Below are 15,000 nucleotides of genomic sequence, written 5' to 3'. Positions count from 1 at the left end.
TCTGTTTCTCTCTCTCTCTCTCTCTTTTTTTTTTTAAAGTGAAGATGCTCAAACAAAGATTTGTCGACTGAGATTGACTAATCTGATAAATTCACATTTATCACAGCGATAGAGGTTTGGGACTTAAGAAAATTCAAAACAAATCGTGACGCAGAACTTTATTTAGGTTAAGATTCAAATAGAATATATATGAAGTTATTATATAGGTATTCGCTGACAAGATTTCGAATCAGAATTTCACATATTGTGGTTACATGGTTTTGGATTGTGTATAAGGAACGTAGTTGTGAACGTGGTGAAATGTCATCTTTGCAGAAATGCCATTGCGATTGATATGTTTTTGATTTTTTGTTTGTTTATTTTTTTTTTAATTGTTTTGCACTCAGTTGTCCTGCCCTTGACGGGCGCAATAGCCGAGTGGTTAAAGCGTTGGACTGTCAATCTGAGAGTCCCGGGTTCGAATCACGGTGACGGCGCCTGGTGGGGTAAAGGGTGGAGATTTTTACGATCTCCCAGGTCAACATATGTGCAGACCTGCTTAGTGCCTGAACCCCCTTCGTGTGTATATGCAAGCATAAGATCAAATACGCACGTTAAAGATCCTGTAATCCATGTCAGCGTTCGGTGGGTTATGGAAACAAGAACATACCCAGCATGCACACCCCCCCGAAAACGGAGTATGGCTGCCTACATGGCGGGATAAAAACGGTCATACACGTAAAAGCCCACTCGTGTGCATACGAGTGAACAGAAGAAGAAGTCCTGCCCTTTATAGACTTAGATTTCAGTTTATATCAGCTAACTGTTGTGAAAAACCTAACACGAATCTAAACTATCATTATCAGTTAATGGTTGGCTAGAAATGAACACGTGATCAAGAATTTTGTTATACATTCTTAACATCAAGCAAATATCAGAAGAAGAGAAATCGCCAGCTCTTGACTAATGATCTGATAACTACTGTCATGCTGTGTTGATATAGACAATCACTGCTTATGTGTAATTTATTTATTTATTTATTTATTTTTTTGGCAAGTATTCCCATATTCTCACGGGTTCGCGCTAATTTGAAATACTCATTCCCATGAAAAGAAAGGATATTGTTTTGTTCACAACCTTTAATTTGGGGATTTGGCTTTCACGAATCAGTAGAATTTTAAATCATTTCATTCATACTTAGAAAATTACTCCGCCCCCCCTCCCAAAAAAACAAAAACAAAACAACAACAACAAAAAACAAAACAAAACAAAACAAAAAAACAACAACAACAAAACAAACAACAACAACAAAACAAAAACAAAAATCGGTTTCCGATGTTTTTGACATCTCAGCATTGCGTTTTAATTAAGTTTATCACAATATTAAATCTTTAATTCTACGTTCATTTTCCACACTGTTATGATTTCAGGCGATACACAGAACCCCCCCCCCCCCTCAACCCCCCGCCCCGCCCCCCCCCCAAAAAACAACAACAACAACAACAACCAAAAACAAACATAAACGGGATCTAAAACAAAAAACAAAAACAAGAAAACAAACAAACAACAACAAAAAAATCCCCTCGGCCGAGAAACCAACTCTCTAACAATTTTGACCACCTCACCCAATCTTGCCACACACACACAACGTACAATCATGAGGAGAACTACTACTATACCATCATGGCAACTTACAATGTTTTTTTTTTTTTTTAGTTCACACACCGGTCAAATCAATCGCCTTCCCTCCGCCAGCAAGCACATCCACCTCTACCCCCCCCCCCCCCCCCACCCTCCCTCTCCTCATTCCACCATACAAACCACCATCCTAGCAACGCACAATGTTTCAATCCACACACCAGCCTTCTTCTTCTTCTTCTTCTTCTTTTTCTTCTGCGTACGTGGGCTTCAACTCCCACGTTCACTCGTATATACGCGAGTGGGCTTTTTACGTGTATGACCGTTTTTACCCCGCCATGTAGGCAGCCATACTCCGCTTTTTGGGGTGTGCATGCTGGGTATGTTCTTGTTTCCATAACCCACCGAACGCTGACATGGATTACAGGATCTTTAACGTGCGTATTTGATCTTATGCTTGCGTGTACACACGAAGGGGGTTCAGGTACTGGCAGGTCTGCACATATGTTGACCTGGGAGATCGTAAAAATCTCCACCCTTTACCCACCAGGCGTCGTCACCGTGATTCGAACCCGGGACCCTCAGATTGAAAGTCCAACGCTTTAACCATTCGGCTAGGGTGCCCGTCAACACACACCAGCCAATGAACCATTCCCTCACAGTAACACTAGCCTAGTGGAGTGATGGCCTGGAGGTAACGCGTCCGCCAAGGAAGCGAGAGAATCTCAGCGCGCTGGTTCGAATCACGGCTCAGCCGCCGATATTTTCTCCACCTCCGCTAGACCTTGAGTGGTGGTCTGGACGCTAGTCATTCGGATGAGACGATAAACCGAGGTCCACCGTGTGCAACATGCACTTAGTGCACGTAAAAGAACCCACGGCAGCAAAAGGGTTGTTCCTGGCAAAATTATGTAAAAAAAAAAAACCCACTTCCATAGGAAAAACAAATAAAACTGCACGCAGGAAAAAATACAAAAAAAGTGGGTGGCACTGTAGTGTAGCGACGCGCTCTCCCTGGGGAGAGCAGCCCGAATTTAACTCAGAAAAATCTGTTGTGATAAAAAGAAATACAAATACAAATACAAATAGACATCCCGCCCAAACCAACCAAACAACCAGCCAACCAGCCCAACTAACTGCTCAGTTCATTATTCCAGGAACCACAAAGTTCCAACCCACATAGCAACCAACATGTTTCAATCCGTTTTCGCAACCACATGTTTCAATCCGTTTTCTCAACCACAAGTTTCAACCCACACAGCAACCACAAGTTTCAATCCACATAGCAACCACATGTTTCAATCCGTTTTCGCAACCACATGTTTCAATCCACATAGCAACCACAAGTTTCAATCCACATAGCAACCACATGTTTCAATCCGTTTTCGCAACCACATGTTTCAATCCACATAGCAACCAACAAGTTTCAATCCACATAGCAACCAACATATTTCAATCCACATAGCAACCACATGTTACAATTCACATAGCAACCACACGTTTCAATCCACATAGCAACCATTTGTTTCAATCCGTTTTGCATCCACATGTTTGAATCCACATAGCAACCACATGTTTCAATCCACATAGCAACCACATGTTTCAATCCGTTTTGCAACCACATGTTTCAATCCGTTTTGCAACCACATGTTTAAATCCACATAGCAACCACATGTTTCAATCCGTTTTGCAACCACATGTTTCAATCCACATAGCAACCACAAGTTTCAATCCACATAGCAACCACATGTTTCAATCCACATAGCAACCACATGTTTCAATCCACATAGCAACCACATGTTTCAATCCGTTTTGCAACCACATGTTTCAATCCACATAGCAACCACACGTTTCAATCCACATAGCAACCACATGTTTCAATCCACATAGCAACCACATGTTTCAATCCACATAGCAACCACATGTTTCAATCCGTTTTGCAACCACATGTTTCAATCCACATAGCAACCACATGTTTCAATCCACATAGCAACCACATGTTTCAATCCGTTTTGCAGCCACATGTTTCAATCCACATAGCAACCACACGTTTCAATCCACATAGCAACCACATGTTTCAATCCACATAGCAACCACACGTTTCAATCCACATAGCAACCACATGTTTCAATCCACATAGCAACCCCATGTTTCAATCCACATAGCAACCACATGTTTCAATCCACATAGCAACCACATGTTTCAATCCACATAGCAACCACATGTTTCAATCCACATAGCAACCACATGTTTCAATCCACATAGCAACCACAAGTTTCAATCCACATAGCAACCACATGTTTCAATCCACATAGCAACCACATGTTTCAATCCACATAGCAGCCAACATGTTTCAATCCACATAGCAACCACATGTTTCAATCCACATAGCAACCACATGTTTCAATCCACATAGCAATAACATATTTCAATCCACATAGCAACCACATGTTTCAATCCGTTTTGCAGCCACATGTTTCAATCCACATAGCAACCACATGTTTCAATCCACATAGCAACCACATGTTTCAATCCGTTTTGCAGCCACATGTTTCAATCCACATAGCAACCACATGTTTCAATCCACATAGCAACCACATGTTTCAATCCACATAGCAACCACATGTTTCAATCCACATAGCAACCATCATGTTTCAATCCACATAGCAACCACATGTTTCAACCCACATAGCATACTCCCACATGTTCCAATGCACTTCGCTATCACGTTTGACAATCGACATCAGTCATTCATCCACTCTCCCACCGAGACGCTCACCCAACCCAACCCACCCAACGCCGGAACGAATCCCGAACAATCATCCACCCACACACCCACTTAAGCAACCAGTCCAACCACCCACCCACCCACCCAACCACCCAAAACCAAAACAAACGAACCAGCCAAAAAAACCATCTCCACTGCGTAACAACATACCACCCAATGATTGAACCGAACCAACCATCTCCACTATGTAACAACAAACCACCCAATGATTGAACCGAACCAACCATCTCCACTATGTAACAACAAACCACCCAATGACTGAACCGAACCAACCATCTCCACTATGTAACAACAAACCACCCAATGACTGAACCGAACCAACCATCTCCACTATGTAACAACTAACCACCCAATGACTGAACCGAACCAACCATCTCCACTATGTAACAACAAACCACCCAATGATTGAACCGAACCAACCATCTCCACTATGTAACAACAAACCACCCAATGATTGAACCGAACCAACCATCTCCACTATGTAACAACAAACCACCCAATGATTGAACCGAACCAACCATCTCCACTATGTAACAACTAACCACACAATGATTGAACCGAACCAACCATCTCCACTATGTAACAACATACCACCCAATGATTGAACCGAAACAATCATCTCCACTATGTAACAACAAACCACCCAATGATTGAACCGAACCAACCATCTCCACTATGTAACAACAAACCACCCAATGATTGAACCGAACCAACCATCTCCACTATGTAACAACAAACCACCCAATGATTGAACCGAACCAACCATCTCCACTATGTAACAACAAACCACCCAATGATTGAACCGAACCAACCATCTCCACTATGTAACAACAAACCACCCAATGATTGAACCGAACCAAACATCTCCACTATGTAACAACAAACCACCCAATGATTGAACCGAACCAACCATCTCCACTATGTAACAACAAACCACCCAATGATTGAACCGAACCAACCATCTCCACTATGTAACAACAAACCACCCAATGATTGAACCGAACCAGTCATCTCCACTGTGTAACAACGAACCACCCTACCCAACCACCCAAAACCAAAACAAACGAACCAGCCGAACCAACAATCTCCACTATGTAACAAAAAAACCATCCAACGAACGAACCGAATCAATCATCCACCCAACCACCCACCCAAGCAACAACCCAACCAACCACCCAGACCCAACCAACCCAACCAAAAACAACCGAACCAACCATCATCATGTGTATGTGTATATATATATGTATTTATGTATGTATGTGTTATATGTCATTTATTTTTGAAGTAAGCAGATTTTAGCCAGCGTGATGTGAGATAGTCTGAAATTTGCATTTTATCAAATGTGATGTGAGACTATGTCTATTTATTTATTTATTTTATTTTATTCTATTTAATTCTATTTCATTTTTTTTAAAAAATTAAATTTTGCCTTTTATACATATTTTCATGTCACTTAGTCTTAAATTTGTATATCTTATTGTACAGCGCGGTGAACCCCACTTGAGATGGGGGTACGGCGCTATATAAGCCTGCATATTATTATTATTATTATTATTATTATTATTATTATTATTATTATTATTATTATTATTATTATTATCCTCTGTGCAGGGGACGCGAGGGAGATCGCCCCATTTCTGCAACTTCGTCCAGAAAGCCGGTCTGCACGTGCGACCCGACAGTGCGCAGGCGCGGACGGGCGGAGGCGGAAGTGACGCGGAGGAGGACGGGCGGAACTCGCTGGCGTCATCGGAGGCGACCGACAATGACATCCTGGCCCAGTGGCGGAAAGGCCGTCTGTGAGGGGAATCTTTTTTTTTTTTTGTGTGTGTGTGTGTGTGTGTGTGTGTGTGTGTGTGTGGTTGTGTGTGTGTGTGTGTGTGTGTGTGTGTGTGTGTGTGTGTGTGTGTGTGTGGTTGTGTGTGTGTGTGTGTGTGTGGTTGTGTGTGTGTGTGTGTGTGTGTGTGTGTGGTTGTGTGTGTGTGTGTGTGTGTGTGTGGTTGTGTGTGGTTGTGTGTGTGTGTGTGTGTGTGTGTGTGTGGTTGTGTGTGTGTGTGTGTGTGTGTGTGTGTGTGTGTGTGTGGTTGTGTGTGTGTGTGTGTGTGTGGTTGTGTGTTGTTTTGTTTTGTTTGAATTCTAATCAGATAGTTGGTTGATTCATTCATTTGTTTCGTTAGTTATCTACTTAGTACAAAAGCTGACAAAATCAAACTTGGTAGTACATCCATCCCATCCCTCTTTCCAGCTCAGTCAGAAACCTCGGCGTTGTCCTTGACAGCACACTGTCCATGCAAAAATTTTATCAGTCAGACATGTCAATCCTGCTACTGCCAACTGATGCGACGCATCAGTTCCATTCGGAAATATCTGTCCACCGACGCAACATCTAGACTTGTCGTTTCTCTCATTCTCTCTCGTCTAGACTACTGTAACTCCCTATTGTCTGGTTTGCCTGCTTCATCCATTCAGTCCCTTCAGCGCATGCAAAATTCTGCTGCCCGACTCGTCCTCAGAAAGAAGAAAGAAAAGATCTGAGCACATCACTCCTATTCTGCAACATCTTCATTGGGTCCCTGTCTCACACAGAATAAAGTATAAGATCAGCACTCTATGTTATAAATGTATTCACAAATCTGCCCCTTCCTATCTTTGTGGCTGCCTTCACCTCTACACTCCATCTCGCTCACTACGATCGGCTTCGAATCCACTCTGTTTACCCATACCCAGATTCAAACACTCCACTGTTGGACGCCGTTCTTTCTCTGTCTCTGGACCTTGTATTTGGAATGAACTTCCTCTTTTGCTACGTCAAGTCTCCGCACTTAGATCTTTCAAGTCTGGCCTTGAAACCCACCTCTTCACAAGATAGCCTCCCTCCCCTACCTCTTCCTTGTCTTCAGTTTCTTCAGTTTTCAGAGTTATACATGCGTTTGAATGACTGGTGTGAAAGCGCTTAGATTTTGTCTCTGCACAAGATTCAGCGCTATATAAATACCATTATTATTATTAAAGACAACGACATCTTTCTGTTTTTCTTTTTTTTCCTTTGCTGTCCCATCATCTGCATCGTTTCCGCTCATTCCGAGTACTCCCCCCCCCGAGCCCCCTCCTCTACCTCCTCTACCCCAGGCCCCCTTACACGGACACACTCACGGTTCGTCTCTCTCAGTCCCAGCGCCGGCAAGGCAATCCACAGGGAACCATCGATGTTAGGTCGCCAGGAGGCCACACATCAGAGGAGACCCTGCATCCGACTCATTGACCCGACATCTTGACTCAGTGACCCGACATCTTGACTCAGTGACCCGACATCTTGACTCAGTGACCCGACATCTTGACTCAGTGACCCGACATCTTGACTCAGTGACCCGACATCTTGACTCAGTGACCCGACATCTTGGAAGGTTGTCAGTGAGGGATCGAATCTGTGTTTGCTTGTGGTTTTTTTGTTGTTGTTTTTGTATCTTAATTAAGTTAGTTGGTTAATCATTCATTTGTTTATTTAGTTAGTTATCTATAATCTGTGTTTGTTTGGCTTTGTATCTTAATTAAGTTAGTTGGTTAATCATTCATTTGTTTATTTAGTTAGTTATCTATTAATTAGTTATTTGTTGAAGCGAAAGACAACCTGTCGACAGCTTGACTCAGTGGCAGGGAAGGCTGCTGCTGTGTGGGACTTTGTGTGTTAGCTTTATTTATTTATTCATTTATCTGCCTATTCGTTTATTTTCATCTATATTTACTTATTCATTTATTTGCCGAAGCGATAGAAAACGACATCTTAGCACGGTGACGGAAAAGCCGATTGTGAGAGATGTTTTGCATTTTTTAAAAATTGATTGATTGATCTATTTATGTACTTATTCATTCATTCATTCATTCATTCGTTTAAACTTTATCTACACTCCTCCTCCTACTGCTGCTGCTACTACTACTACTACTGTTGCTGCTACTGCTACTACTACTGTTGCTGCTGCTGCTGCTGCTACTCCTACTACTGCTGCTGCTGCTTTCTGGACCTTAATGTACTACTGCTACTACTAATACTACTACTGCTGCGGCTGCTGCTGCTACTACTGCTACTGCTGCTGCTGCTACTACTACTGCTGCTGCTGCTACTACTACTACTACTGCTGCTGCTGCTGCTACTACTACTACTCCTGTTGTTGCTACTACTACTACTACTACTGCTGCTGCTGCTACTACTGCTACTGCTGCTGGTGCTGCAGCTACTACAACAACTGCTGCTACTTCTACCACTGCTGCTGCTGCTATTACTACTACCTCTGCCGCTGCGGCTGCTACTACTACTGCTACTGCTGCTACTAGTACTGATTTCAAATGACGAATGTTGTACCCCATATGGATTGTCCCCAGCTCCAACAGTGGCACCGAAGGAAGGCCGGGGTCCCCCACCTCTCTGGACGGCCGGTCACGTGACCCGGGCGTCACTTCCGGTAGCAATATGGCCGGCTCTGAGGATGAGGACGTGATGAGTGGTAAGTCTCTGTGTGTGTGTGTGTGTGTGTGTGTGTGTGTGTGTGGAGGGGGGGCGGGAGGAGAGGGGGTGCGGGGGGGTCTGGGGGGGTTCCTCCATCTTTGTATTTTTCTATTTCTTTTTTTTTTCTTTCTTTCTTTTTTTTTTGTTTGTTTTTGTTTACAGTGGGTCCCCTACCCCTCACCCAACCTTTGTAATTCTTCTTTATATACATTTTTTTTTTTTTTTACAATGGATCCTTCAACCTATTTTCCCTCTGCTTCCTTGTTCTTGTTCTTCTTTCTTTCTTTCTTGCTTTCTTTTTTCTTTCTTTCTTTCTTTCTTTTTTTCTTTCTCGCTTTCTTTTTTTTCTTTCATGCTTTCTTTTTTCCTTTCTTTCTTGCTTTCTTTTTTCTTTCTTTCTTTCTTTCCTCTAACTTCTTCTTTTTTGGTCGTGGGGGGAGCGGGGGGGGGGGATTTTTTTTCTTTTCTTTTTTTTCTAAAGTTCCATCTTGGTTTTCGTTCTTCGTTTTAAGAATAGAAATGTTTTACAAAGGGTACTTACTTCTCGTATTATTCCTACTTCGTTTTTTTTTTATATACATTTTCTTCTTCTTCTTCTTCTTCTTCTTCTTTACAGTGGATCCTCCAATATCCGATTTCTTTCTTTGGCGTCTATTTATGTATTCATGAATATTTTGAAATATACTTTTTTATTTTATTTTTTTTATAGGGGCAGGGTGGATACGTGGTTCAGATAGTTTTTGCATAATATGAGTAAACGGGGAAAAGCTACCAGTTGCGTAGGTTCCGTTGTGTGTGTGGAAGTTATTACAAATAATTGATATACTGGAATGAAGAAATTCTTATCGTAACAATTTTTAACTACGTGTGATATGGGTGGGTTGTGTTTGTATGATTTATGACAATGAATGGGAGCCACTGCACGTATCAAGTCAAAAGAGGAAATTGTTAGAATGATATATATATATATATATATATATATATATATATACTTACGTGTTTTGGTAATTTTTGGGTCACGATTTTTTTCTCTTCTTTTTCTGCGAAGAATTAAATTGTTGTAGCTGCTACATATATCTTTTTTAAAATTCTTTTTCTTAATGAGAGCGAGTTCGAGGAAATGCGCTTCGTGGTTTAATGTTTGCGTGGTTTTGAAAATGATTTTTTATAAAGATCGCGTGCCTTCTTTCTGTCTCTCTCTCTCTATGTCTGTCTGTCTGTTTGTCTGTCTGCCCCCTCTCCCTATCTTTTCTCTGCCTCTCTCCCGCTCTCTCTCTTCCTCAATGCAGAACAGTAAAATGTAAGAAAATAGATTACTATTGCTATGTGATACAAAGCCATGCAGCCGCTGAACCCAATGCATCATAGTTTCAGATTCTTTTTTTTTTCTTTTTTTTTTTTCATGTTCACGTGGGTCTCAAAGCGTGCGTACAAAACAACACAAGACAATACAAAACAACACAAGACAACACAGACAACACAAGACAACACAGACAACACGAAACAACACAAGACAGCACAAAACAACACAGGACAACACAAGACAAAACAACACAAGACAACACAGGACAACACAAGACAATACAGACAACACAAAACAACACAAGACAACACAACACAAAACAACACAAGACAACACAGACAACACAAGACAACACAAGACAGCACAGACAACACAAGACAACACAAGACAACACAACACAAGACAACACACCACAAAACAACACAAGACAACACAAAACAACACAAGACAAAACAACACAAGACAACACACCACAAAACAACACAAGACAACACAGACAACGCAAGACAAAATAAGACAACCCAAGACAACACAAGACAACTTAAGGCAACACAAAACAACACAAGACAACACAAAACAACATATAAGACAACACAAAACAACACAAGACAACACAAAACAACACAAGACAACACAAGACAACACAAGACAAAACAACACAAGACAACACACCACAAAAACAACACAAGACAGCACAGACAACACAAGACAACACAGACAACACAAAACACAGACAACGCAAGACAACATAAGACAACCCAAGACAACACAAGACAACTTAAGGCAACACAAAACAACACAAGACAACACAAAACAAGACAAGAAAACACGACAATACAAGACAACACACGACAACACAAGACAACACAAAACAACACAAGACAACACAAGACAAAACAACACAAGACAACACAAAACAGCACAAAACAACACAAAACAACACAAGACAACACACGACAACACAAGACAATACAAGACAATACAAAACAACAGAAGACAACACAAAACAACACAAGACAACACAAGACAGCACAAAACAACACAAGACAACACAAAACAACATAAAACAACACAGGACAACATAAGACAACACAAAACAATACAAGACAGCACAAGACAACACAAAACAACACAAGACAGCACAAAACAACACAAGACAGCACAAAACAACACAAGACAACACACAACACAAGACAATACAAGACAACACAAAACAACACAAGACAACACAAAACAAGACAACACACGACAACACAAAACAACACAAGACAGCACAAGACAACACAAGACAGCACAAAACAACACAAGACAACACACAACACAAGACAATACAAGACAACACAAAACAACATAAGACAACACAAAACAAGACAACACACGACAACACAAGACAACACAAAGCAACATAAAACAACACAAGACAACACAAAACAATACAAGACAATACACGACAACACAAGACAACACACGACAACACAAGACAACAGAAGACAACACAAAACAACACAATACAAGACAAAACTAAACAACACAAGACAACACGAGACAACAAAAGACAACACAAGACAACACAAGACAACACAAAACAACACAAGACAACAGAAGGCAACAGAAGTCAACGCAAAACAACAGAAAACAACACAACACACAACAACACAAAATAACACAAGACAACACAAAACAACACAAAACAACACAAGACAACACACAACGCAACACAACTTCTGACTGTGGTGTGGTCGATGTTTTTTTTTGTTTTGTTTTTTTTGCCTTCGCTCATATACATAATTTTCTCTACAATATTTTTACAAGACAGAATTGTTCAAAAGGTTTCCCTTTTCTTTTTTTTTTTTTTTTACCTTATTCTTCTTCTCTATTTCTCTCCCTTCTATTATGGCTTGGGAAGAGGAGACAGAAAGAGTACATTTTGTACCCCCCCCCCCTCCCCCCACTCCCCTCCCCGAGATATTTTAGATAGATTTTTTTTCTTCTTTCTCTCGACAAGTGAATCAGAGGTTGTGATCAATCAGTGGAAAGACTTTTAACAAAATTTATATGGTTTATCTCCTTCTTCTTCTACGTTCGTGGGCTGCAACTCACACGTTGACTCGTATGTACACGAGTGGGCTTTTACGTGTATGACCGTTTTTTTGTGTTTAAAAAATTTTTTTTTTTAACCCCGCCATGTAGGCAGCCATACTCCGCTTTCGGGGGTGTGTGCATGCTGGGTATGTTCTTGTTTCCATAAACCCACCGAACGCTGACATGGATTACAGGATCTTTAACGTGCGTATTTGATCTTCTGCTTGCCGTATACACACGAAAGGGGTTCCGGCAGTAAGCAGGTCTGCACATAATGCTGACCTGCTGGGAGATCGGAAAAAATCTGCAACCCTTTACTCCACCAGGCACCTGTCACCGGAGCGGAGATTCGAACCCGGGACCCTCAGATTGAAAGTCCAACGCTTTAACCACTCGGCTATTGCGCCCCCCGTCATATGGTTTATAAATATATAATATAGATTTCGTCACCTTCTCCATTTCATGCAGCTTCGCAATCAGGAAAATGGAACCCAAGTAAAACGACAACTCTTAAAGGACCTAAAGGTTGCGGTTTGTACCGTGTTTCTTTCCCGTTTCTTTTCTTTTTTGTTTTTTTGGATGTTTTTTTTTTTGGTTTTGTTTTTTGACTGGCAAAATGGTGTCCCTTATCTTTATTAATCTATTTGTCTTTTTTTTTTTTTTTTTTGGTTGTTTTTTCGTTTTGTTTTTTTGATTGGCAAAATGGTGTTCCTTATCTTTATTAATCTATTTGTCTTTTTTTTTTTTTTTTGGTTGTTGTTTTTTCGTTTTGTTTTTTTGATTGGCAAAATGGTGTGCCTTAACTTTATTAATCTATTTGTCTTTTTTTTTTTGTTTCTGTTTTTTTAAATTTTTTTATAATTTGGTTTCAAGTTGGCTTTTGTGCGGTTTCTTTGGGAATAAAGGGTGTGTTTTTTGTTGTTGTGGTATTTCAGTGGGTGAAAAAAAAGGTTTTCGTTGATTAAAATGGCGGTTTCGTACTCTTTTTTTTTTTTTTTTTTTTTCAAACTGGCGCTTTTGTGATTTTTGCTTGTTTGGTGTCTTGCGATATTTTTTGGTTGAATTTGTTTTGCTCGTTATTATTATTATTATTTTTTTTGGTTTTCTATATTGATTTGGTGTCGGGCATATAATGCTTTCCCCCTGCCTCCCTCCCCTAGTTGTAAGTCATTTTTCTTTTTCTATTTCTTTTTTTTTTTCTTTCTGTGATATATCTAACTTGTTTTATTTTGTTTCTTTTCTTTTTTTTTTTTTTTTTTTTTACTTTGTTTTACTCGTAATTTATTAGTGTTTTTTAGTAAAGCCTTGATCCGTCATCATTTGGACGGTATTTTTTTTCTTTATTGTTCAAGTCTGTTTGTGTTTTATTATGTAATGTGTTATTGTTCTTTTTTTTTTTTGTTTGTACTATGATTTCTCTTTCTGATCTACCCACTTTTTTTTCTCTCTACCATTTTGCATGGTTTTGGTTCGGTTTGGATTGTTTTACTGGTTTTCCGTTGTTAATTTTTTTTCTTTGTTTCTTTCTTTTTTTTTTTCCTTTTTTTTTCTTTTGCTTTTTCCTTGCGTATTTTATATGATGTCGATTTTTTTCAAAGAGAGGACATGTGTGTGTGTGTGTTTGTGTGTGTTTGTGTGTGTGTGTGTGTGTGTGTGTGTGTGTGTGTGTGTGTGTGTGTGTGTGTGTGCGTGCGTGTGCGTGCATGTGCTTGTGTGTGTGTGTGTGTGTGTGTGTGTGTGTGTGTGTGTGTGTGTGCACGCGCGTGTATGCATATTTATATGATTGTATACATATCACTCATACAATGTGAGCTACGAAGAGCTTTCCATCTATCAAAAAAAAAAAAAAAAAGTTAGCACGGAAGTACTTGCACTTTGGATACACTCGGAATCACCAACCAGTTTTGTGATAGACGAATGGGTGTGAATAGAAGATTCGAACCGTAATAACACCAGTTCACCCCTCCACTCAACCCTGCCATCCCCCCCCGCCCCCCAACCCCCCACCCCCCTACCCCCCCGGACCCCCCCACCACCACCACCCTCCACTTTCCAGTGTCCTTGTTAGTCAACCACTTAGTCAACTCGGACGGGGAAAGCATAATCCGGCCAGAGTCGATGGTGACAACAGATGACAACGACAGCCCAGGCAGACAAAGGCCGATGGTGCCCAAGAGAAAGAATTCCAATGCTAGCAGCACCAAGAAGGCGAAGGCTACTACTACTACTACGACCCAGGGAAAACCTCGTGGGGTTAGAATGGTCATCACAAGGCACCAAGTGCCACGAGGTCAGGATTTTATGACTTGAATGACTGACTGCCTTGCCTTGCTTTGCACGTGAAATACGGGATTTTTTTTTTTTTTTTTTTTTTTTTTTTTCGGTGGCAGTTCAGTAACTCACTGTGATGGGTTTTTCCCCCCCCCCACCTGCTTGTAGCACGTGTGTGTGTTAAAAGCACCGGGTGATTGACTTTTTTTTTGTTTTTTTTTTTTGTTTTTTTTGTGAACCCCCCAGTGTTTTTATTTTATTTTTTAATTTTTTTTATTTTTTACTTTTTATTTCAAACACCGCGGAGGAAATAACCATCATCATCTAAATCTAAAACGTTGGCTGTACGATCTTCGAGGTACAAAATTAATGATCATGTTGACCTTGGTTTATTTTATTGTTCACTCTTACTATTCACAGCACACCATACATTATCCA

The 15,000-nt window shown here is 40.6% G+C and overlaps 1 protein-coding gene across 2 annotated transcripts in view; it reads left to right on the top strand.

Annotated features, from left to right (window-relative positions):
* Nucleotides 1-15,000, top strand: part of LOC143288392 (uncharacterized) — a 181,695-nt gene that overhangs the window by 71,553 nt on the left and 95,142 nt on the right. For both annotated transcript variants that reach the window (XM_076596803.1, XM_076596804.1), the window contains 2 exons: nucleotides 6,017-6,204; nucleotides 8,783-8,904. In XM_076596803.1, coding sequence (XP_076452918.1) covers nucleotides 6,017-6,204; nucleotides 8,783-8,904 — 310 coding nt within the window. The remainder of the gene's footprint in view (nucleotides 1-6,016; nucleotides 6,205-8,782; nucleotides 8,905-15,000) is intronic.

This window comes from Babylonia areolata, chromosome 12 (genome assembly GCF_041734735.1).
Source record: "Babylonia areolata isolate BAREFJ2019XMU chromosome 12, ASM4173473v1, whole genome shotgun sequence".
Lineage (NCBI taxonomy): Eukaryota > Metazoa > Mollusca > Gastropoda > Neogastropoda > Buccinidae > Babylonia > Babylonia areolata.
Note: the sequence above shows the minus strand (reverse complement) of the source record. Positions and strands in the feature narration are given on the sequence as shown.